This window comes from Sorex fumeus, unplaced genomic scaffold, assembly GCF_029834395.1.
Source record: "Sorex fumeus unplaced genomic scaffold, SorFum_2.1 ptg000044l, whole genome shotgun sequence".
NCBI lineage: Eukaryota > Metazoa > Chordata > Mammalia > Eulipotyphla > Soricidae > Sorex > Sorex fumeus.
This window is the reverse complement of record NW_026606101.1, coordinates 19,938,257-19,964,564: the sequence shown is the minus strand read 5'-3', so window position 1 is coordinate 19,964,564 and position 26,308 is coordinate 19,938,257. Positions and strand designations below refer to the sequence as shown.

General features: G+C 46.8%; 1 protein-coding gene across 1 annotated transcript in view; it reads right to left on the bottom strand.

Moving 5' to 3' along the window:
- TMC2 (transmembrane channel like 2) overlaps positions 1-26,308 on the bottom strand; it is a 133,225-nt gene that overhangs the window by 20,131 nt on the left and 86,786 nt on the right. Inside the window, exons 11-16 of the mRNA XM_056121572.1 lie at positions 23,693-23,872; positions 21,319-21,468; positions 18,372-18,500; positions 14,434-14,501; positions 13,191-13,430; positions 9,140-9,265 (exon numbers count right to left, since the gene is read on the bottom strand). Of these exons, the coding sequence (XP_055977547.1) occupies positions 9,140-9,265; positions 13,191-13,430; positions 14,434-14,501; positions 18,372-18,500; positions 21,319-21,468; positions 23,693-23,872 (893 nt within the window). The remainder of the gene's footprint in view (positions 1-9,139; positions 9,266-13,190; positions 13,431-14,433; positions 14,502-18,371; positions 18,501-21,318; positions 21,469-23,692; positions 23,873-26,308) is intronic.

Genomic DNA, 26,308 nt, shown 5'->3' with positions numbered 1-26,308 from the left:
AAGGAAGGGCACCCTTATGCTGCTTATGCTGCCAGAGACCATGTGCTGTTTGCACCCATGTGGCCAAGCACATGTGGTGCCTGAGCACATGCGTCGCCCGCATCTCCCCTCTTGAGATGTGTACTTTCATGTTTTCGTGTCTAGTGCTAGGATGTGTGTAGGGGCTCTCTCCGCCCTTGGAGAAGCCCGTGTCCTCTCTTGAGTACGTTACTCTGTTTCACTCTCACCTCTTCCACACCTTAAAAACCCTCCAAATAAAATCTATTTATTTCACTGCCTGTCTACTCCTGAAATTCCTTTCTGTGAGGTGAGACAAGAACCCAGTAACCCTGAGTCCCGGTTGACAGGGGCGGTTGGGGAGAAAGTGACTTTCTTTCTCCTCCCCACTTCACATAAAGTCACCTGTGGGCCCCACCAACATCACCCCCATATTTTTTCTTGGTTAATTAGTAGATTTTTTTTTCTACGTGCATGCTGGAAGTGAAGTTCACCCGTGTCTGTCACTGAGCATGACCACCTTGTTCCTGATGCTATTCATGACATGCAGTCTGTGTCAGAACACAGCAGTGCTTTTGCCGCCTTCCTAACCTCTTAGCTTCCCGCCTGATGTCCGCAGGACTCTGGACTCACACCCTGGACACAGGCACTTTTGGGAAACTGTTGATTCTGACAGCCCCACCAGGGGGCGCACCGTGCAAGCATCATTCACATCAGCTTCTTAAAGCTGGTGCAGAGGCTTCCCCTCTCAGCCACAAACTCACGCGCACGGGTGTGCGCGCATACACACAGACACACACCAACACACACACACCTACACCACAGACACACACAGACACAGACACACACACAGACACACACACACACACACACACACACCCTCAGAGGACTGCAGTGTGGCCTGCTGGATACTGGCTGGAGATCCCCATGGGAGTCAGCCAAGATTGATGACCACTGAATTAAAATACCTTTTTGTGTGTATATGTGTGTTGTGGGGTGGAAGGCGGCCAGAGAGGGGCCTCCAAAATGCTGCTCTGGAGACACTAAATGATTCTCAGCCAACCAGACCAGATGGTCCAGAACCAGGGCCTGAGGATGCAGTGAGCATCTCCCATTTGTGCTGGGGCCCACCTGGGCTACCCTGGCAGTGCCCAGGGGTTTCTGGGATAGAGCCTGGCAATGCTCAGGGGCTCAGGCAGTGCCAGGAACTGAAACCAGGCCAGAAACATTCAAGGTTTGCGACCTAATCTCTCTACTGTCTCTTTAGCTCCTTAAAATACTTTTTATCTAGGTTTTCTTAAAAATTCTTTTTAGTAATGGTGAAATATACTAGTATAAAGGTTTTCATTTAGCATGCATGAGTCTGGGCAGTAAGTACCTTTGCTGTGTTGTAAAGTCACTCCCACCACTTCCAGAATTCATTCATTAACATCCCAACAGAGGCTGCATCCATTAAGCAACTCCCCATTTCTTTTTCCTCCTTATGCGAAAGCTCATCATTTTATGTGAATTGCTTGCTCTACATACTTCTATAAGCCAAGCCCCTGATGTCTGTCGCTGGGTCTGGCTTGCTTCTCTTAGCATGGTGCTTTCTACACTTTGGGGGAGAAAAAAAGCAGATCTGACTTTTTCAAAAGCCAAACAAAAACCAAACCCAAAACTCTACATTTTTAACTGAACTAAATGTTTTCTTTTCCTTTTTTTTTCTGCTTTTTGGGTCACACCCGGCGATGCACAGGGGTTTCTCCTGGCACTGCACTCAGAAATTACTCCTGGCGGTGCTCTGGGACCATATGGGATGCTGGGAATCGAACTCAGGTTGGCGGCATGCAAGACAAATACTCAAATGCCCTACCTGCTGTGCTATCACTCCAGCCCCTGAACTAAATGTTTTCTAGGCGAAAACTATCAAGCACTGTGCAATGCATCAAAAGGAGTCACTGAGCTAAAGGTTTCCCTGACAACTATGAAAACTGAGTTTCCTGCTGTCTCCTTCCACCAAGCCCTCAGAGTGTCCCAGTGAGGGCAAAAATAGAACAGGAAGTTTGGAGGAGAGAAGAGGGGGGTTTAACTGATAATCAAGGACTGATCTTGGCCCGGAGAGATAGTATAGCAGGTAGGGCATCTGCCTTACACGGCTCGTCAGGTTGGATCCTTAGCATCTCATGTCCCCAAGCACCACCAGGAGTGATTCTTGAGTGGAGAGCCAGGAGTAAACCCTGAGCGTTGCCAGGTGTGGCCAAAAAAAAGAACTGATTTTCCCAAAGACATTCTTCTATAACCATAATCTTTACCTGAGCTTCTCTAACTTACATTCCAAAAAGATCTACCACCAGGACTGGAGAGAAGGTACTTGCCTTGCATGCAGCCAGTCTAGGTTGGATCCGTGGCACCACATAAAGTCTCTCAAGGGTGCTAGGAGTGGACCCTGAGCACAGAAACAGGAGTAGGTGAGCCAGGAGTCTGCCCTAAGCCACGATCAGTTGTGACCCAATAGCAAAAACAATAATAGCGTCCCAACATCCCAACAACAATCTCACAGTGATTCAATAAAAAAGTTTAAAAAAATGAATTCTGGGGTTTCAGAATCAAAACTAAACTAGTGATTTCTTTTACTGAGCCTTATCTCAATTTGCCTCAAAGTTTTCTTTGTTTTGGGTCACAGCTGCTGGTGCCGGGGACCATGTGGCCTTGGAGTCAGAACCAGACCTCCTCCATAGAAAGCCTATACTTCAGCTCTTTGAACCATCCCTCCAGCCCAACTTGCTTCAATTTTTGTCTAAGGTGGCAGATATGGGATAAGTCCTATTGGTAAAGGTGCCAGGATGTTGAAGTTTTGTTTATATCACTAAAATTATATAGGGAGTTGTGTTTTTTTTTAAATTTAACTACGCACACAATATAGATATTATCAAAATCAAGATGTATTTATAATAGTGAAAGCAGAAAGATATATTTATAACAGTGAAAGCAGAAATTTCTTTCGGGCAAACCATTCTATTTACTAATATAGAACTCTGCTTTTACCAAACATAAGACTAAAACAGATAAACCTGGAACAGAATAAAACCTGACAGAGTTCCCCTCCAAAAGAGCAAAGGATCCAGTTCCCATGATCTGATCTGTGCAGGAGACAATTTTGTTTCTATTTTCTTTTGCAGGGGAGCATCCTTCTCAGTCACTCTTGGCCAGCAGGTTAGCGTCTTAATGTGAGGGACTAATAAGGCGCTGCTCAAGGACTGCAGTGCCAGAATTACCCTGTAGCACTGGGGGCAGCGCCCTCAGGACTCTACCCTGGGATGCTCAGGGGACCATGTGGTTCCAGGGATTGAACTGGGATTGGCCTCGGGTAAGACATGAGTCTTAACCCCTGTGTTATCTCTCTGGCCACCAGGAAACAATTTTGATTGATACTAGAGAAAGTCAAGAAATCCTTCGTTGAAATTGTCTGCCATAGAGTCAGGGGGTGCGGTGGAATGGGGGCGGGTGGAGGGATCCTGGGGACATTGGTGGTGGAAAATGTACACTGGTGGAGGCATGGGTGTTTGATCATTGTATGAATGAAACTCAAACATGAAAGCTTTGTAAGTGTAGCTCACGGTGATTCAATTGGAAAAGAAAAAAGGAGAAAAGAAATCCTTTGCTTTTTTGGGGGGGGGGTCACACCCGGCGATGCTCAGGTGTTACTCCAGGCTCATGCACTCAGGAATTGCTCCTGGCGGTGCTCGGGGACCATATGGGATGCTGGGAATCGAACCTGTGTCAGCCATGTTGACTGCGTGCAAGGCAAACGCCCTACCTGCTGTGCTATCGCTCCAGCCCCCCTTTGATGTTTTTGGGGCCATGCCTGTCAGTGCTCAGAGCTTGCTCCTGGTTCTGTGTTCAGGGGTTACTCCACGTGGTGCTTGGGGGACCATATGGGGTTCCAGGAATTAAACCAGGAACAATTATGTTCAAGCCAAACGACTTAGCCCTTGTATTATCTCTCTGGTTTTAAGAATTTCTTTTAAGGGACTGGGGATGGGGTTAGAGCATAGGCCTTGCATTTGTGAGGTCCTGAGTTTGATCCCTAGCACTGCAAAAAATTTTTTTTTCAAATGGTAAATACTTAGTGTAGATTAGCTGAAAGATTCAACCTGAGGAATAATAAAAATATAGCTTGATAGGAGAGACTGGAGGAATAGTGTACTAGGTAGGGCACTTGCCTTGCATGCATCTGACTTGGGTTTGATCCCAAGCATCTCATATGGTCCCCCGAGCACTACCAGGAGTGATTCCTGAGTTCAGAACCAAGAGTAACTCCTGAGCACCACTGGGTGTGGCCCCCAAACCCAAAAAAATTGTATATAGAGTTTTGTAGAAAAGTTCAGATGGCAGATGACTTTGTTGCAGGCAGGCAGGCAGAAAGCCCCACATCAAACTAACCCAAAGGCATGGAGGTGCTTGAGATGCATAAATCCTTTTGAAAAGGCTGGGGACCCACTGAGATGCAGAACTAAGGCCCAGAACATCTGCTGTGCCCCTGGAGAGGAGAGGCTCCAGGGCAGAAACATGGACTGTGATGAGAATAGGAAAAAGACCATCAAAATTTCCCAGCTCTTCCCCTTGACAACGTCCTAGCAACAGACTTTACCTACACAGAAGTAACTGAAGCAAGTGGAGGGAGGGGGTTTTAGAAAACCCAATAAAACTAACTTTTCAGAAAGAAGTGGGGGCATATTCCCCATCCTGGGGATCACCCTCATCTCAACTAGGGGGACGTTCATCCTCCATTGTGCGGCCTCCCCCATCATTTCTACATTTTAACTTGAGATGTTCACTCTCCTGTTCTTCCTTCAACATGTTTCTCTTCTTTCTTCCCATGTATTTCTTGAAAAAAAAATTTCATTTCACAATTCATTGCCTTTCTGAAATTCTTTTTTGTAAAGGAGACAATGAACCTGGTGGAGTCAAAGACCGACTTTCCTTCTCCTGCAAAGAGCAATTCCTCACTCCAACCTCACCCCTGTGAAACTGGATGATGGGGACAAGTTCCCATGCCATGAAAATTAAGCGGAACTCAGAGGGAGCCGCCTGAAAGCTGCCTCATGGAGTCAGACAGGACCGTCCACGTGGACATGTGCTGGTAGAAGACTTTCCCCATCCTAATCCTCTCAGGCATTTCCTGGGGTATGGAAGTGGGTTGGTAGAAAGGCTGTAGCTGTGTGTGTGTGTGTGTGTGTGTGTGTGTGTGTGTGTGTGTGTGTGTGTATGTCTTTCTCTGCCACACCCAGCAGTGTTTAGAACTTATTCCTGGCATTGCACTCAGAGATCACTCCTGGTGGGGGTCAGGGAACCGTATGGGACGCCGAAGATAAAACCTGGGTGGGCCATGTGCAAGGCAAGAGCCCTACCCAGCTGTACTGTACTATTACTCCAACCCCTCTATTTCTCTCTCTCTTATTTTATTTATTTATTTATTTATTTATTTATTTATTTTTGGCCACACTCAGTGGTTCTCAGGGCTATTTCCAGGCTCTTCACTCAGGAATCACTCCTAGCAGCTTGGGGAACTGAGGATAGAACTCAGGTCAGCTATGTGCAGGGCAAGTGCCTTACTCACTGTAATATTTTTCAGGACCCAATACTTGCTCTTTTTTTTTTTCTCTTTGTGCCACACTGGCTGTATTCAGGGCTTACTTCTGGCCCTGTACTATGGATCACTCCTGTGGGTTGGAGGACCATGTGAGATACTGGAGATTGAAATTGAGTCCACTACATGCAAGGCAAGCATTCTAGCCACTGTAATAGCTCTTGGATACCAATACTCACTCTCTTGAGGCTATTCCCTTCCGTGCTCTTTACTTCAACCAAGTCACTAGCAACATAGGAGGTGAGACTGCCTGGAGTCAGCAGACCTAGAATATTTCAGGAGCTGCCCAGGAAACCTACTGTTTTTGGGAAAATCCACTTCACCCACCTGGAACAACTTCAAGTTCTCTCAGTTTAATAGGATGGCCTGAGTCAATCAAAACCCATCAGGCTGAAGTCCCTTGTCCCCCATTCTTAAGCATTTCCTTCATTTTCCATCCCAAGCATTTTTTTCTTCTTGTAAATGTCTCCCTGAAAAGAGCCAGGGAGATAAATTTGAACTGCACTATTTGGCTCAGACAGTTAAGCCAGCAAAGCACTCCCTTTTTGCAAAAGCCCAAGTGGTCATCTTGAGTTCTGTGTACTTTGGGGTAGAAATAGCCCACATTTGGCAACAAGAGGCGAGAAGGGAAGACGGGCCAAGGCAGCCTTGCCAGCGCCTACTCAGTGTGTGTGCTCAGTGGCTCCTCTGCTGCCAGGGAAGAACAGAGGGCATAGGGTGCCATGTTCCTGGGGACTGCTCCTCCCAAGCCCGCTTTCTCTCTAAGTCTTTCCCCTTGCTCCTTTCAAGGAGCAGTTTTGGTGTCCCATTCTAGAATTTCCCCAGGCCATCACTGGGCAGTGGAAGCTCTCCCCATGATGCCAGCCTTCTTCAAGCCAGGACTTGAAGGAAAGGACGCTTGAAACCTGGGTATAAGGAGATCCTTTGATTTGATTTGATTTGATTTTTGCTTTTTTGGGTCACACCTGGGCATTGCACAGGGGTTACTCCTGGCTCTGCACTCAGGAATCACTCCTTGCGGTGCTCGGGGAACCATATGGGACGCTGGGATTCGAACCCGGGTCAGCTGCGTGCAAAGCAAATGCCCTACCCGCTGTGCCCCAAGATTCTTTGATTTTAGAGAGCCATTTTGCATGCCTTAGAATGATGGCAGAAACATGAACCCAGGACCTAGCAATTCCACACCCAGAGGTGTGGTCTGTCTTAGAGAAGCAGTCACATTTGTGCTGAGAGATACATCCAGGGATGTTGCAAACTTGCGTTTGCAGCAGGTGAAAGAGGAATGATGGGGCGGTTATCTGTGGCTTCCCCTGCAGTGGAACACGGCTGAGCCACGGAAACGTGCTGGTAACTCCACAACAATAAATCTCTGAACATAATGTTGAGTGAGGAAAGCTAAAATTTTAAACTCAGAAAACAAGAGCGCACTCATGCATAACAAGGATATGTGTAGAAATGATGAGAAACACATCTAAATGGTTGCTACCTTTGAGGAAGAATGGAAGGGTTAGGTATGGCTTGAAGTGTGGCTGTAACACTTGAGTTCTTTTAAAAAGAGAAAGAGAGGGGCTGGAGAGACAGCACAGTGGGTAGGGCGTTTGCCTTGCACGCGGCCGACCCGGGTTCAATTCCCAGCATCCCATATGGTCCCCTGAGCACCGCCAGGAGTAACTCCTGAGTGCAGAGCCAGGAGTAACCCCTGTGCATCGCCAGGTGTGACCCAAAAAGCAAAAAAAAAAAAAAAGTAAAAGTAAAGTAAAGGTCCTCCCGTTGATCATCGATTTGCTCGAGCGGGCCCAGTAACGTCTCCATTGGAGACTTCGTTGTTACTGTGTTTGGCATATTGAATATGTCACGGGGAGCTTGCCAGGCTCTGCCGTGTGGGCGAGATACTCTCGGTAGCTTGCCGGGCTCTCTGAGAGGGGTGGAGGAATCGAACTCGGGTCGGCCATGTTGGCTGCGTGCAAGGCCCTACCGCTGTGTTATCACTCCAGCCCAAAAAAATAATAAAAAAAATAAAAAGAGAGAGATCAGAAACAAATATTGGTAAGTATTTAAATCTGTTTAACATTGTGATGTTATACATGGTTGTTTTTTTAAAAAATAACAATATTTTATAATTTTTTGGGGGAGGTTGGTCACACCTCATAGTGTTCAGGGCTTACTCCTGATTCTGTGCTCAGAGGTTATTTATGAAAGTGCTTGGAGTGTGATGTGGTGACAGGGATTGAACCAGGATTGGCTCATATTTCATAATTTAAAAAAGTATACCCAGTAGGGTTTTTTTTTTGGGTTCATACCCAGTGGTGTTCAGGCGTTATTCCTGGCTCTGCAGTCAGGGATCACTCCTGGCGGTGTTTGGGGGACAATATGGAATACTGAAGATTGAACCTAGGTTGGCTGAGTGCAAGGAAAATAGCCTACCTGCTGTGCTATTGCTCAGCCCAGTAGATTTTATCTTATTATATTTTTTTAATGTAGGAATACTGTTATTTATTCAGTCACTGATTAAGATGACTGAAGGAAGCATAAACTCCACTATCCAGTTGCTTTTTAAAAAGAAGAAAACTATTATTTTTACCAGTGCGTTGCTGATGACAGTTACCTCAAGTTCAGGATCCTTGCTTCCCACATTCTTTTTTCTTCCTTTCCTACTTTTCTTGAGCATTCATTGTCTTTTATGTCCTAGGTATCAGGCCAGTGTTGGAGATACAGAATGAACCAATATTCTGATATGCAGGATGCTCTGGGAATGGCCAAGGATCTCCTCAGCATCCCTGAGACTCAGCCCTCTGACATTTCAAGGGAACATTCTAGAGGGTGTTACAGAGAATCGGAACCCACACCTATGCCACATATCTGAGCTGCTTTCAGTAACTCCAGTATCATTTGCATGTGTGAAGTTTCCTCTCCACCCCACACAGAAGTCATCTCACCCCTGAACACAGCAGTCAAATCACCAAGGAATTAGTCACTCCCATCCACACACACTTTCACACCTCCAAGCTACACTCAGCCAGCACCAGGATCTGGTATACAAATGCCCTGGATTGGATCTAAAGCAATAGAACAGCAGGTAGGGCATTTGCCTTACACGTGGTCAACCCAGGTTCAAACCTTGGCATCCCATATCCCATATGAACATGAATACATATCCCATATGGAATGCCAAGATAGTACTCCTGGGCATCTCTGGGTGTGAACCATCCCCCATTCCCCCCAAAAGCACAGATGCCCTGGATCCCTCACCCCTGAGCAGGCTAACAGGGCATATTATTTCCTGGAGTGCCCCAGCAGCATGAAAGTCCTTACAGTGATATGATGCATCTTCCCGTCCCTTCCTCCTCTCCCTTCCCCACCCCATTTGACTGGCATTTGAATCTCAGTCTCAGGATCTGCTTCTGGGAAATGCAGACCACAGAGACCCCCAAAGAAAAAGCTGCCAAGGAAGTGTCAGCGGTAAGGGGAGGTTTCCGTGTGGCAGAGCCAGGACCACCCCAACTAACTTACAACATCAGCAAAATGGCTGGGATGATGAGGCCCGGGTTGGCGAGGAAAGCAAAGATCTTGCCCAGGAAAGTGGGGAAGTCATTTTCGATGGTCTCTTGGATGACTTCATACATTCTGTTTTTCCCACTGGAAAGAGATGACAGGTTACAGCATGCCACCGAACTCCTGGACACACCCAACCAACTGTCCATGCCCCCCACCGGAGTGGTGAGCTGCCTCTTACCACTGCTTTCCCGTAAGAGCTGGAACTTCACTCTGTAGGGACTGAGTAGAATGGGTCTCCATGGGGGCCGCCACTTTGGATTTTGTCTAGGACTTATGTCTAGGAAGCTCCCTGGCTCTGTACTCGATCCCTCACAACTTCTCACATTCCATTCATCTCTATGCCCGAAACCCTTTTCTGCAAGATGGAAATACGGTTTCCCTCTGCTCTCCTGCGTGGAGGTCACTTTTGACATAGATGTAAGACTGACTTGGAATTTGGGGTGGTGGGGGCGGAGGTGGCTGGCAGGGACAAAGTTACTGTGGTGAATGACCTCACGGTGCTTTTCAAAAATACCTACAATTGGGTCCAGGCTGCTGGAAGATTGAGAGGCTTAGGCAAGGGGTGATGTGAAGTGAGGTCGTTTGTGGTGACCTCTGTGGCTTGTTTCCCCAGCCCATTAGTTAGTCCATAATTGGCTCAGAGTTCACAGCAGATCTGAGAGTGGAGACCTGTGTCCCCTTTGGCAGGTGGCCTCTCGTTTTTCATAGCTCCTGAGTGGCTAAGTCAGGAGGCTTGATGTTCACCTACAAGCCTCGATGTTGCAGCTTAGAGGTGAGATGAGGCTGTGACACAGGTCACATTACTTTTTATTTGGGGGCCACACCCAGCAGTGCTCACAGCTTATTCCTGGCTCTGTGTTCAGGGATCACTACTGGTGGTGCTAGGGGAATCATATGGGGTGTCGGGGATCCAGCGTAGGTCAACCATGTGCAAGGCAAATGTCTTACCCACCGGTGTACTACCTCTCCGGCACTTTCTGCCCTCCTCCTTTTAATCTTCTCAGATAAATCTCCAAATTCATCAGAAATTCACAGCTGTTGGACATAATCCAGCTAAACTATCTCTGGAGAACATGAAGTCTCCTTTCTTCCAGTTGAAAAAAATCACGTTCCTCATTTACCAGTAGTGGAGTAATTACATTGTGTTTGATTGTGGGAGCTGAAGAAATGTATCCAGAGAAAACAGGCTTGTTCCAAGAGTTAACAATTTCCATCAAGAGCAGCTGTTTGAAGAACTGTAGACATGAAAGCAGTGTCCTATTCAAAAACAATGTGAGTGATTTCCAGCACTTTCCCATGGTTCTTGATGAGTCAATTGGCTGATGCTACTGATTCCGCTCCTTTGCTAAGGAGTTAATGCCAAGTTTGAAGTGAATGCAGATTGGATTTCTATGACTATTCTATGTGGAACAAAATATGGGTGAGCCTATTTTCAAAGAAGTGGAGAAAACACTAATTTAGGACAAGCTGAACTGGAATCTGCTATGATGTGCTAATAATGATCAAAATAGAGAGAGAACAGAAAAGGGCTTAGCTGGACCAATTTACAGAGCTTGTGGAATTTTTTTTTAGGTGTGTACAGACTATGGCATTCATTCTTATTCATCAGAAGGTAATTTGCAGAAAATAATCTATCAGATGTGACTGAAACAGTAGCATCAATGGAGAACCTCATTTGCTCTCATGACTAATCATTTTTAGGTTCGTAAATTTTTGTCAAAAATACACATGAAATACCCTGACTTGTCCTGCTACTGTTGGTGGGGTGAGTGCTTGAGGAGGTCTGGGCTGCTGAGAGTCTGTATAAGGACCAGATCATACAGGAGTGAAGGTGCTTGCCCCATACTTCTGACCCCACTTAGATTCCTGTGAATACATATGGTCCCTCCTCATGCAGCATAGAAGCTCCATAAAGATGTGAATTTTTGCTTTTTTTCTCCCTCTTTATCTAGAAGACAATTGCTCACCACTCAAACTAGACCCATCAACTATTCCTCAATGGTGTGTGTGGGGGACACACCCCATTGATGCTGGGGACCAGGACCATATCTGTTGGTGCTGGGGGCTGTTCCTGGCTCTGTGCTCTGAAGTAACCTTTGGTGGTGCTAGGGATTGAACTGGAGGCCTGTTGTGTGCCAGGCAAGTGCATATCACTTTTTGTTTATTTGGGGGGGGCACACTCAGCAGTGCTCAGGGCTTGCTCCTGGCTCTGTGCTCAGAGATCACTCCTGGTGGTGCTTTGGGGGACCATATGGGGTGTCGGATATCCAGTGTGAGTCAACCATGTGCTATCTCTCTGGCCCCACACCAAGCATTTCTAAATGAGAAGGTGGCATATAAAGGGGGAAGTGTCTTCCATCAGCTTGAATCACGGAAGATCTTTTTACTCAGTAGATGGAGAGCTTTGCTTTCACATTTGAAACGAGGCCCATGGACACAGTATTTTTCAACCTCCCTCTTTCTGCAGTAACGTATCTCTTTAGACTATGTCTACTGAACTCATCTAATTTGTATTCTGAGCTCTCATTGCAGGCAAATTCTTCGTGGCAAGAGTCCCAAAGATGTACCACTTCTAGTGGCACATGTGTGATGGTGGGAGTGGAAAAGGGGGAAGAGGGGCACCAGGTGACCTAGTTCAATCCATCTAGGACAGACCCAGCTCAGTACACCTGAAGGGCCCACAGTCGAAGGGGGATGGGAGGAACCTGATGGTGTAGGCCGCGGGCAGCAGGCAGGGGAAGAGCACCAGCAAGAGTCATGTTAATCTCACCTACAGAAGATGGAGTCAGTCAAATAGATCAGGGAAATAGCCAAGGGGTAAAGAGAGCAAGCACTTAAAAGGGGGGAACACAGGTCAGGTCACTTCCTCTCTGTCCTCTCACTATACCAGGATGGAAGGCGGAAGAGCAACAGTTTTCTCATATGGCCAGAGAACAAAGGAAAGTCAAAGGGATAAAGAGCAACAGGCACTGGGCCTTAAGAGGCAGCCGTGGTACCCCTGCAATGGACCGCAGAACAGCAAACCTCCGTCCAAAACAGTAGGTGACAGGATAAGTAGCGTTGTTCACTGGCGAGGACAGTGATGTGTGTGTGTGTGTGTGTGTGTGTGTGTGTGTGTGGCGGAGGGGGGGAATGTTCAGGACATGTAATGATGTCAGACATGGGAAGCACAGAGAGGCTTAGACATTGGGGTACCCAGAACTACCTTTTGAAACTGTAAGCTGAAGGCAATTTCCCATCATAAACATCTGGGGGGTTTGGGCGGGTTTTATACACAGTTTTTCCTAAGGACCCTCTTGGGAGCTATTGAGTTGGGCTCTAACAATTGTAAACGTGTGGTCATTCCATCCTTAGATCAGCCCTGCCACGGGGATCAGCCACCCATCAGAGTCGCACTGGGGGCGGGAGAGATAGTACAGCGGGTAGGGCACTTGCCTTGCACGCTACAGACCCGGGTTCAGACCCCAACCCCACATGTGGTTCCCAGAGTCCTGCCATGAGTGATCCCTGAGTGCAGAGCCAGGAGTAAGCCCTGTACATGGCCAGTTGTGCAGCCCCCAACCCCCACCAAACCAAACAAGAAGAAGAAGAAGAAGAAGAAGAAGAAGAAGAAGAAGAAGAAGAAGAAGAAGAAGAAGAAGAAGAGGAAGAGGAAGAAGAGGAAGAAGAAGAAGAAGAAGAAGAAAAAGAAGAAGAAGAAGAGGAGGAGGAGGAGGAGGAGGAGGAGGAGGAGGAGCTACACTGGGCAATATGGTAGCCATTTCACTACACAGCTATTCAAAGTAATGAGTTCATTTTAACAGCCCCAGGGGGGCTGCAATGAAAAGGAATGAATTAATGGGAATAGCCACAAGGTTATTAGAAGTAATTAAGAATAAAATGGAGAGGCCATTTCTCCACCCTTGTTTCAGACCCATCACAGGCATGGGAAGTGCTGGTGGCGGGATTTCCCTCCCGTACTGGGGATGCCCAGCAGCCCCAGAGCCCTCCGAGGGTGGGGGCGCACCTGAAGGGCCCGCAGTCGAAGGAGGGCGGGAGGGACATGATGGTGTAGGCCACAGGCAGCAGGCTGAGGAAGAGCACCAGCAGCAGGAGGCCCATGTAGAAGTTGTTGGACCGGGAGGCCTTGAACACGCGCTCGTGGGGCACGTTGCTGCTCATCACTGCCCAGCACTGGAAGTACATGGAGGTCAGCAGGCGCAGCACGTTGACCGCCACCAGTCCTGGTGCGTAGAAGGAGCCCATCCTGGAAAGCAGAAACCACATGCCCGTTTGGCCCAGCCATGGAGCTGGCCCGGGAAGGAGGTCAGGGGAACGGGAGGTGGGGTCAGGGGCGTGAGGTCCAGCTGCGTCCACTGTAGGTGCCCAGGGAAGCGGCTGCCTGTTTTACCCGGATGCTCAGCACCAAGCCAACACCAGCCATTCCTCAGGAGATGCTTGGAGCAATCTCGGGCCCAGAATTTTATTTTACCACTCTTCCATCCCAGACACTAGCCTATCCTCAGGCTGTTTCCCTATACCGCGCCCCCCTCCCCCCCAACAGTACAGCAGCTCAGAAAAAAGATCAAAAGGCATTCAATTAAGAAGCTTGGGGCTTAGCTTGCAGAGCCCTTGTCATTTTGAGTCATTCCCTGAAGTTTTACAGCCTAAACTCTCCTCTCGGAACATGAAATCCTTCACTAACTTAGTTTTCCCTTCCCCTCCCACCCACACTTCTTCCTTTCCCTTCCCTTTTCTTATTTAATTATTTATTTATTTTTGTTTTTTTATTTTGGGGGCCCCATCTGACAATGCTCAGGGGTTACTCCTGGCTCTATACCCAGGAATCACTCCTGGGAGTGCTGAGGGGACCAGATGGGATGCTAGATCAAACGCTGCGTGCCAGGCAAGCACCCTACCCGCTGGGGAATTCTTCTAGCCCCATCGCTTCCCTTTCTTTGTCTTCTCTCTTCCTTTTCCTCCTTCTCTCTTCTCTCCCACCTTATTTGGCAATGCAGGGACTTGTCGTCCCTTCTCCTGCTGTCCCTTCTGTCTTTTTCTCTTTCCCTATCTGTGTCCATGATAGTACACGAGTGGATTAGACACTTCCTTCAGGTGAAAGAAGGGAGTATAGAGAGAACTGATAATTTTCTCAGTCTCTTGCCAGAGAGTTAAACTGCAAATCCTGGGATTCTAGTTTTTTTTTTTTTAAATACTTCCCCCACCACCCTCTCCCCCACCCCAGCACAACCCTCTAGTGGATAACTCACCAGATCATTCCTTGGTTGAAGATCAACCCGAGCACATTTCCACTAATATCAAACTCAGCATATGAGGGCTGGTAAGAGAGGGAGGAGGAAGAGGAGAGAGAGGGAGAGGGAGAGAGAGAAGGGGAAGGTGGAGGGAGAGGGAGAGGGAGAAATGGAAAAAGGGAGAGGGAAAGGGAGAGATGGAGAGGGAGAGAGAGATAGTGTTAGTTGCATGCCTATTAACCAACTGACCACACAAGGGTCACTCCATCTGAGGGGTCTTGCTTCAGTAAATACAGTGGAGCCTTATATTCAGGGTTATTTTTCTGTAGCACGTTTTAAATTTATTTTTTCATTGTCATACAAGCAGTACTTAGAGGTATTCCTAGCTTACTGCCTGAAGGTTACTCCTAGCAGTGCTTGAGGGACATGCAAAGTTGAGGGAATAAGACCCAGTTCCCACGTGCAATGCATAGGCTGTAGTCCTTTGAGTTACTTCCCCAGCTTCATGTTTTCAATTTTTAAAGAAAGGTTTTGAGGTAAGTAGTCAGGTAGGGCGTTTCTCTAAGCAATGAATTTCAGGAAATCATGAGATTTGGAGAAATGTTTAGAGAGACAAGATATGATCTGAAAAGGAGTTAACCATGCACAAACCTGAGACTCAGACACAAGCTAGGAGCCTCAAGAACCTTACTCAAGGTTCACGATGCCAGCTCCCGAACCCGAAAGCTAGGTCCCTCAGGACACAGTTCAGCAGGAACAAAGGGCCTGATAGGACTCAGAGAATGAAGACAATGCCAGAATTCAAAGTTCTTTTCCACAACACAAAATATATTACTTCGGTTCTGCTTTGGGCCAGGGATTGGGGTGCAGGATGGAAATATCCCAAATATGGTGGTGGGAAGGTGTAATGGTGGTGGGATTGGTGTTTGAATAATAAATGTAATGAAATATTGTGAACTATTTTATAAAATAAAAAATCTCTGTGAAAAAAGAAAACCAAAGTTCTTTTCCTTGAAAACTTTCTAGCAACAAATGTTTTCTGCATAGAAACCCTGTGCTTTTACAAGGCACCTTGTAAAGTACCTGTGACATCAGCACCCCCCCCCCCCAGTGCTTAGTACTTCTGGCTTGGTGCTCAGAGGTCACTCTTGGCAGGGCTCTGGGGATATATGTGGTGCTGGGGATCAAACCTGAGTCAGCTGTATGCAAGGCAAAATTTGGTCTGTCATGACTTGCCCGGGCTTTTATCTCAGAGACAACATAATGGTCACTCTGGGCTTTCCTACATCCCTACAATAGGTGTGTATTTCTTCCTCTGACTTTACAGCACTCCATCTTGGAACTGCCTGAGTCTTTCCTGTGGGCTTCTCCCACTTTAGGGGTTCACTTCTCTCTCCGGAGAAACCTACACTTTTTCTTGAATTCATTTCCCCCTAATAAAACCACTCGCCTTCACGTCTGTCTTTTTTTGGAAAATATTCGCTTGTCAAAAGACAAAACCTGCTGGAGGTTAATGCTAAGAGCTGCAGAATAATATTTCGGGCACAAGTGTGCAGGATGGCTGACCACAGACCTGCCAATCCTGTTCCTGAAAAACATCCTGTTACCCAGGGTATGAGGAAACAGAACACTGTTCACTGCATTCAGAAACCATGCTGCATAATCAATACCACCTGCAAGAAAAAAAACCCTCTGCTCTAAGGCTGGGCAACGCTACCAGCCCGAATCCCAGCTCAGACTGTTCTCTTTAGTCTTGTCCACTTCCCTCTCACAGGGAGCTTAATACATCTGTTTCTTAGTTGCCCTCTGCAGCCTTTGTTTAATTCTTTAATCCTGGAAGCACCAGCCACAGCCGCTCCCGTCGAGACTGATTTCTCCTTTTTTTTTCTAACAAGAGCATAACCTCACCTCTGCCTGAGAACCACAGCTCCGTGGACATCTGGGTGGCAGGGACCAGCTCTCGTGCCGTGGAGATCAAGTGGGTCTCAGGTGCAGCTCGATGGCTGCCCCAGCAAGGCTGGCGGGATGTCAGAGCCACACCACACAGCAGCTCCTGCAGACTTGGCCTGTCCCGACTTCCCTGGGCTCTCGTCTCAGAGACAACATAATGGACAGTAGGCAGGATCCAGGCCATCCTAGTGAAGTTACCTGTTCTCTCTCTATGGCTGCTTTCTTCATTTTCCTTATGCATTTTAATAACCACTGTTTCAAGTCTCATTAAGCTGTAGTATTTTCCCCCAAATGGTGAGTTTTTACCTTCTTGAGCCTGCAGCCTGACTATATGTATTCCCCTGACCCTAAAGAAACATTTTTTTTGGGTTTGGATTATACCTGACTGTGCTTACTGGAAAGTAAACTGGGCTTACTTCTGGCTCTACGCTCAGAGGTCATGCTTGGCAGGGCTCTGGGAACCAAATGTGGTGCTGGAGATCAAACCTGCGTCAGCTATGAGCAAGGCAAGAGCCTTAAGCCCTGTCCTAGCTCTCTGGTCCCCAAGAGGATATTTTATCAATGCTCTATTCATGAATGCTCCTTGAAAATGGAACCAAGGAATCTATCTAGTAAAGAAATGCAAATCATGAAATGAGCAACCAAGTGCCAACAAAGCTTTAAAAACACATCAAAATCCGTCACATTTTCAAGTCTACTTCATCCCCCTTTTCTTCTTATCCTCTATTTTGAGAGCGGTTGGTAGAAAAGAAAGGAATCTGCCAGACTGTAGGATTTCAGAATGGTGGGGTCTGTGTCAAGTGCTTGAAGGAACCCAAAGTTTATGAGCACTGGGAAATGAGGGTTTTCACAAAGCTTCAACCTGTTTCCAAAACACAGATGAGAAGATCCAAATGATGAAGGATGAGAAGTTAGCAAGAAAGGAAGGCCAGGGAAGACCGATTGAAGAAGGAAATTACATACACAAGAATCTTGTGTGTGTGTGTGTGTGTGTGTGTGTGTGTGTGTAACCAGGAATTGAGCCAAGGGGTTCAAACATGTGCTCAACAGCAAGCAAGCAAGCAAACAAGCAGGAAAGAAAGAAAGAGAGAAGAAAGAAAGAAAGAAAGAAAAAGAAAGATGCCACCTTTTTTGAGCACAAATTTCTTTTACTCTGTTCTCTGTTCAGTATTTGCCTTGTTGCTAAGACAGGATTGAGTAGGCTTGTGAAAAACTGGCTGGTCACTAAATGAGAAATTACAAAAAAAACCCCAACAACCTATTCTGGATCTTTTTTCCCCAGGGACAGGCCAGGGCAAGAATGATGCACATCAATGAGATGAGTAGTGTGATTAAGGGGGGGATATCCCCACCTCACACATGAATATATCAGTGACTATTGGTTGGGATTGTGAGGTGTGGTGGAAATACACCAGGCTTATGAGGCGAGAGTCTCTGTCTGCTCCTGGTGCGAGCACATGCAGGTAGGAAGAGCACTTTCCAGGGCAGTTAGGGGAGAGGCTGAGCCAAAAGAGATTTCTCAACGCAGAGTCCATAAACAGGACTGATGGTGGTTGTGTTCTTGGTGTGTTTCAGAGCTTTCTGAGACACTAATAGTCATCTCTGCCCTCCCTGACCTCAAGATTTCATTCGTCTCAAATGAAGAACTCCCATTTTCCACTCTCCACCTTCACAATTTGCCCTACTGCATGCACAGTGCGGACTAGCGGGGTCTTTGTCACCCCTGATGGGAGCTGATGTGGTTGCATTCCTCTCCCTGCTCATCACTGAGGTTGGTGGGCCGCCTTGCCAAGGCCATTTCCTAGAGAAACAGTTCTTATTGTTGATTACACACAGGAAAAGAAGATACGTTCCTCTAAGAAGGTAAAGTAAAAAAAAAAAAAAATTAAAAGAGACCTGTAGATTAAATCCTATTCCACAGAGCCTAAATGGGCATTAGCTACTAAAGAAACACACAAGATTGCATCAATGAGAATGGCTCAGAGTCCCGAGAATCTGTGACCTACAAAACCGGCCTCTAGGTCCCAGCACCAGCAGTAGTTCATGAACCGCACAAAGCACGCACGCAGGAAATCCCCCAGCAGGATGGTGATGTAGGTGACCAGCATGTCCGACACCGTCAGCCTCATGAATTCCTGCAGGAAGGAACAACGGGGGAAAAGGCTTGGTCAGGGTTTGACCTTCCCCACTTTTCCTGACTGCCTTCAACCACATCAACCACACAGACTTCCCTGCCTGAATTCTCCTCTGGCACTCTCTGGTGAAAGTGCTCAATTTAGGACACAACTCTTCAGGTTACTGATTGCAGAGCTTAGCCATAGTTTCTGAACCTGTTGCGGCTGATAACGATGTTAGCCTTGTGGGATTATTGGGAAGCTTCATGATTATGTATGCAAATCTCCTGGCACATTGACTCTGCCCAAAGCTTGGTAGTTATCAGAACTCTGTTGCTCAGAACTAGAATCTGAAGGCTAGTTTTTTTGCCCACCAACTCTGAAGTGCCAACTGTACCAACTCAGGTAGAATCTGACCACTGTCTGGGAATGGCACCTGGCTTTCTTTACTTCCAGCTGCTTGAAATTTTTTCTTGGCATATAGATAAAACAATGCAGGGTTTTCCTAGAAGTACACAGCAACAGAGCCCAAAGCAAAGCTTTCTTTGCTCCACAGAGTATTCATAACTTCTGATTTTTTAAGTGGAAATGATCTACTGGACATCATCACACCATGTATTTTGACATCTGTAAGTATACTGGCGTGCCTAGGGGGTGCAAGGTCTTACTTTATTCATTTTTACGATTGATCTTAACCTAAGGGCCAAGAAGCAATGATTGGCTGATTTATCTCTATAACCTCCAAGACGATTGTTAAATTGCTCTGTGAATGGCTGATGAGTTTTCAGGATTCTCTTCAACAAGAATCCGGGTTAATAAGTCTAAGTAACAGACAAACCCATGTGTTTCCATCTCCATTCTGGGAAAGGTGATACTCTGGGGCCTGGGATGCAGGTGGGGGAGATGTAGGTGGATGGGACCCAATGCCTCAAATCCATCAATACCAACAAGTGGTAGGAAAGGCATAGGGAAAAAGGGATGCTCCAAAAACATGAAACAGGAAATGAGACAGCAGAATGTTTGTAAGGATACACAGGGGATGTGCTCTCCTGTGCAGAGGATGGGTTTGCAGATGTGAAGACTCTACTACATGCAGCAGTTTATAAATGCAGTTGAGGAAGCCCAGTTACTCTGCCCATGAGAGAGTGGAAGATTTGAAGACTATGAAGATGTCTGGGCTGGAGGAGATTAAAAATGGTGAGTTTGAGTCTTCGTAAAGAAAGGGAGGAAAAGGCACCCTGGATCCAGGGGGTGAACCTGTGGGCAGTGTTTGGTAGTGTGGGATATAGTCTATCTTCCGTGGTGCCCCTTAGTCTCAGTTAAAAGCACATCTTGTGGGGCTGGAGTGATAGCACAGCAGGTAAGGTGTTTGCCTTGTACGCGACTGACCCAAATTTGATTCCCAGCATCCCAGGAGTCCCCTGAGCACCCCCAGGAGTGATTCCTGAGAGGAGAGCAAGGAGTAACCCCTGTGCATCGCCGACTGTGACCCAAAAAGAGAGAAAAAACAGCAAATGCACACCGTGTGATGCTCTAAGTGGGGAGTTTCTTTAGGGGGGCCCAGGAAGAAATTATACTCTGCATGTCAGTGGAGAGAAGCAGAGGGAGGAACCCTGTGCAAAGGAATGAGCTGGAAGAAGAGCAGGCAGGGAGCCCTCTGTCACCTGGGAATATCTCCAACTACTGCTAGGAAGGTAACAAACCCTCCTAGATTCTGAAGTCCACACTGTGAAAGCCACAGAAGTGGTGGTGGATGAGGAGATGGTAGGATACAGGGAAATGGTAGTTTTTGTTTGTTTGTTTGGTTAGTTGTTGGTTTTTTTTTTTTTTGCTTTTGAGCCATCCCTGACGATGCTCAGGGGTTACTCCTGGCTCAGAAATTACTGAGAACTCAGAAATTACTCCTGACAGTGCTTAGGGGACCCTCTGGGATGCTGGGATTGAATCTGAGAAATGGCAGCTCTTAATTTGGGGGATTCTAATGAAAACCATCACTCTCTTTACAAAGAAAAGCATAGATATATATACAACCCAAAAAATCTTGTACCTCAACTTTAGTCATGGTTGCCAGGGAAAGAACTACAGGCTTTGTTGAAATCTGCTCTAAAACTTGAAACAAATCCAGGAGGTATTGACTGTACAGAACATACATAGAAGAAAATCCAGAGGATTGATGTACAGAAAATAAATAGAGAAATATGTAGGCCATTAAAAAACTAGGAGTGAGAAAGTAGAACTTTTAAAAGAAATACTGATTTGAGATTTGGAGGCTTATAAATGGAAATGTGGTCCTGGAGGAATAGTGCAGGGCTTTGGGGACCTGCCTTGTAAGTGTACAGCCCTGAGTTCAAATCCTTGGTGTCCCACATGCAGGACAGCTCTGCTCTTTAAACCTGGCATCTCTGTTTTCTGCCATCCCTGGTACCAGTCGCTTCCCAGTGCATTCTAGCCAGTTGTGTTTGAGCACAAAAAAACTGGGTATGACCCACAACTCGTACCAAAATAAAATGATGTCCAAATCCCAGGACATCAGCAAGCACCACACTCATAACTTGTGTGCTCCCACTGAGAGTGCCACCCCAGTGAGCATGTGTGAGAAAACACCTCCCAAGTGAAAATCACTGTGAGTGCTGCCTCCTGAGGCGCTTCCTCCATTCCCGTGCCCCTGGAAATTGCAACTCAAAATGTGTGGGCACCATGGCTAGGCATGCATGCTACCCTCGGTCATCAACAACAATGAAAGGGGTGAAATAAAGGAAAGGCAATGGGAGCACCAAGGAAGGAATAACAAAAAAGTGAGAGGAGCGGTCAAGCTTTCCAGGACAGCATGGCTACTCACAATGCCCACGGCTGTCTCCCAGCAAGAGCCCCGGGGCACATCCGCAGGGTGCAGGGGTGGCCGGGGGATGCTCTCGTTCCAACCCGTGGAGTTGTAGTAGTTAAACAGAGTCCAGTGGGTGATGTTCCTTATCGTCTCTTCTTGAGAAAGCTAGAGTGGGGGTAGAGACGAGGGCTGGAAGGAGCCAGAGATGCCCTGACTGTTGCTACAGGAACATTGAAATGAACATGTGCCATCACACCCCACCACTTGGTCTCTGCATTCCCGCTCAATACAGTCTGTCCAGAAATGCTTTTCCCAGCTTTCTAGTCTATACAGAAGATGGAGGGATATTTTTTGAAGTCCTTGAGTCTTTTAATTTTTTTTTTTTTTGCTTTTTGGGTCAACCCGAAGATGCTCAGGGGTTACTCCTGGCTCTGCACTCAAGAGTTACTCCTGGTGGTGCTCAGGGGACCATATGGGATGCTGGGAATTGAACCCGGGTTGGCCGCGTGCAAGGCAAACGCCCTACCCGCTGTGCTATCGCTCCAACCCCAAGTCTTTTAATTTTTTAATGAAGTTTTCTTCATAAATCATTATCCATCCATTCTTCCACCCACCCATCTAATCAATCGTTCTTCTGCTTTATTTGGGGGATGTCCAAGCAGGACTGAAGGGGCCCTGTGACCAGTTCCCCATGATGCTAGCGCAATCTGGCTCAGCTTGGTGACGGGGGATTGTTCTACCCAACAGTGCTGGGGTCACTGGGGCTCTAACAGAAGAATTCTGGGCCACTTTGAGGTGGGGAGGGGCACGCAATACCAGGAATGGAACTGCAAGGCGAGCACCCCTGAGCCATCTCCCTCATCCTCCTCATTCTTCTCTAGGGAATAATTTATTCAGGGCTTATAAGGCAGTGGTAAGGGCAGAACGTACAGGAGAGTCAGAGCTTTTCCAGGAAGCTCAGTCCAGTAAATGACAAAAATGACCATAGGGATAATTACAAGTAACAGTGTGGAAAGAGCTATGGGAGATCTGTGGGAGCCAGGAAGCATCCACATCAGTGAATGGCAATCACAGAAGACTTCTTGGAGGCAGTGACACAGGAACCAAAACCTCAGGGGAACTAGTCATATGTGGGGAGAAGGACTAAGAGGCAAGGGACTGTGAGGCTGGAGCAGAATCCTGGGCAGGAGGGGAGTCAGAGATGCTGGGGGTGGTTAGGTAAGGGCCCGGGGCAGTCTCTTGCTAAACCTTCCAATAGTTCCTGTGAACCACGGGAGAAAGTGGTTCACGCATGCGCGGAGGAGTGGGGGGAGGGGCGTGGCACCCAGGCTCTCGCCCACCGCACTTTGCACATTGTGCAGTTCAGCGGTCCTGCACATCTGCTCCTCTGCTGCGCCACCCCCCCACCCCACCCCCGTCCCCTGGGAGTTCAGCAGCCCCTCTATGTCCTGTCGCATAGCCCTGGGCTTGCCCCACTAAAGTCTACCTCGCAGCCGCTGCCACTCACAGGGTCCCCTGGTCACTGTGTGCACCCTAGGGTATCACACAGCAGATGTGCCACACTCTAGCAGCGGGTGCGTTTTCTTGCGGCCGGTGACACAAGCCGCCGTGACCCATTATCTCTCCGGACACTTGCCTGGCTGGTCAACGTTTAGGGCAGCCGTAAAGCAATATAGAAAAAAGCACAGGCAAACATTTTAAAGGCACGAAATGATGGCATCAGATGTGAAAAAAGACAGTCAAGAATTCCAGCAGAGGGTCCGGAGAGATAGTTCAGGGCTTAAGGCAACTTGCCTTACATGCAGCCGAGCTTGGTTCAATCGCTGGCACCATATATAGTTGGCCAGATATGGACCAATACCGCCCCCCCCCCCCCAAATAAACAAAACAAAATTACAGAGTGACATAACTATTACTATCATGGCCAAGAATTTTTTTTAAGCCTGTTTTTCATTTATTTATTTATTAATTGTTTTTGGGTTGGGGCCACACTCAGGTACTGGGGCTACTGTTTGCTCTGTGCTCAGGGAAACTCACAAGTGCCAGGATCTACAGCAAAATAATAACGGTGGCTGTTTCTGGCTCAGAGGATTCTGTGGCTCTCTTTTTCTATTTCACTTTTCAGAGCTTTCCAAAATGTATTCAGTGCCTGTGATTATGGTGAGGATACTATTAATGTTCTAAAAAAAGGAACTATAGGATGAGAAAGATAATACAGCAGATCAGGGGCTTATCTAGCACAAGGCCAACCCAGGTTTAATCTGCAAGGGGTCCCCCGAGTCCCCATAGTAGTGATCCCTGAGCTCTTGAGTACAACCCAAGAAACAAAGGGGGAAAATATAGAAAAGAATAACAGTCACCAGGAGCTGGGGAAGGCATGTAGCATTACCTTGAGGTGAACATCATCCATGAGGGCCAAGAGAAAGGTGTAGAGGTTTCCCAGGAAGAGAGCAAAAATGCGACCCAGCTGCCACTTCAGTCCGACTCGTGGGTGGTAATTCTCCAGGATAGCGATGGTTTCAAAGAGAGGGGGACAAAACATCCCGAGCAAGGACATCACAATTTCTACCTGAGACAGAAAGACAGCCAGGTCATTAGTGTCATTGAAACTACTTGTGTGGTCCCCATCTGTGCACCCCCAAGGCTACTCCTTTCCACCTCCCTGTTGCCACCTCTTCAGCCTCAGGAATGCCTGGGGTCTCCACAAATTGGTGTGTGACCCTGGTTAAGGCATCCAACACCCTCTGAACAGCTCATATGTAACCCACTCTCTATCCCACATGTGATTGGCTGTTATCATGACTGTGGCTGTTGGCATTGATAAAACAAGCAAACTTTCTTTGAGAAGTCAGTGAGCTAAGCCCTGGGGCCCCTCTTTATGTTCTGTAAGAGTTGGAAGCTGGATGAGGGTCACCAGGGTAACCCTCATCTCCCAAGCACGGAAAACAGGAACTAATAATAAAGGGTTGCAGTCAGCAGTGTGCATTGGAATCAGCTCGATGGCCCTGACCTCCAGCCCTACTATTTGCTGCTTTTGTAACTTAGGAAAAGTTACATCACTTCTCTGAGATTCTTGTTTCTTCATGCATAAAATGGTAATGACAGTCCTTGGTGTTAAGAGAGAAGAGATAATGCACATAAATTTACTAGCCTGAAGTCTGGTATGTTGTAAACACTCAATTCTGGCTCCAAGTTTTGGGATAATTCAGACTTTGAGAAGATCATGTTGTACCTAAAATTGTTCACCATGTGAAGAAAACATGGCGGGTGGCCAACACTTCTGAGCTGGTCCTGACTTCTCTGCTCTGTCTTACACCGACTGGTCGGTTTGACTCCTCCTTGCCATCCACCTCTATATGCGCTCATGAGATTATTCTCCCCTGGAACACCATTGTCACAGTGTATCTAGCACTGCTCTTTGAGTGTTGGTCCAATGCTTCACCTCATTATTCCTGCACAAGATACTCATATTTTCAACTCACATAGATAACCCCCACCCTCTGTCCCCAGTACATCCCTAACCCCAAACATATTTGTTTGTTTATTCCTGCCTGTTGTTGTGTGGATTCTGATTTATTCTTGTCAAGCTCATGCACTCTGCTTAAAGGCAGAATTTATCTTGGGCATCTTTTGTATTCCTCTCTAGTACCTTATCATCCTTCTAGTTTAGATGAGTTAATTATAAGAAGCATAATACATGTCTCTGGAAGAATAACATAGTGTCTGAGGGCACTTTCCTTGCAAACACACAGTCACAGGTTCACGTCTCCAGTGTTCCACGTGCACCGAACACAATCTGGTGTTGTTTGAACCCAGAGTTCTGCCATCTCCCATCCCTGGTGTTGCAAGTGGTTTGTTCACTGTCCTTCCCTTCCTTCTCTCCTGAATTTCTTGCTCCGCAGCAGCAGCAACAAAAACAACAACTCAGTAACAATAATAAAGGGGAAAGAAGGAATTAAAATTTATCTGGTGCGGGGCATAGAGAGATAGTATGGGGGTGGGGGGGGTTTAAGCACAGAGCCAGGAGTAAACCCTAAGCATTGCTTGGCACCAATCCCGCCAAATACTTTGTTTTTGCGAGGGGTGGGGGGGGTGGTGGAAAGGGAGGGTGCAAACCCTGTGATGCTGGGAGTTACTCCTGACTCTGAACTCGGGAATCATTCCTGGTGATGCTCAGGGAATCATATGGGATGCCAGGGATCAAACCCGGGTAGGCTGAATGCAAGGCAAGCACCTTATCTGCTGTACTATAACTCCACCCCCCACCACAATTCTTTTAAAATCAATCTAATAATGGTTGCTTTTAAACTCTGATTTAGATTTAAATCTACTTTGATTTGTGTTTTATATTTAGGCTATTACTTTCATAGCTCTGATTTTCCATGTTTTACTGGGGGGGGGGTAATACTTTCTTTTTCTTTTCTTTATTTTTTGGTCCCAGGGACAGAAACTTGGGTCTTATACATTTGAGATATATATTTTATCATTGAAGCATATACCCAGTTCATGGTTATTTCTTGTTATTTAACTTTTCTTATGCTTTTGTGGTCATCCCCCAGGGTTTAGCTAGGTGGTTCTCTTTCTGATCTCACTTGAATTTCCTGTATCTATGGTCAAATGATAGGTGATTAGTATACCCACATACCTAAAGTTTGATTGGCTCTCAGCTAGAACTGGTCATAGGGTCTCATTAGCAAGCTAATCCAGGATTGCTCATGTGGTAAAGGTTCCCAAGACAGATACCTCCAATCTATAAGCACCTTCCCAATCTGCTTTTATCACAGTTGCTACTATCCTATCAACTAAAGAAAGTCATGTGACCTGGCCCAGTTAGAATCAAAGGATGAGCTACAGACTCCACCTTTTCCAGGGATGAACGAGAAAATTATGTTGAAAATAACTGTGTAGAGAAGATGGAAACATTGAGACTGGAGAGATGGTAAAGTGGGTAAAGTCTTACTCATGGATCACCTGAATTTGATCCCAGCACCCCATACGGTCCCCT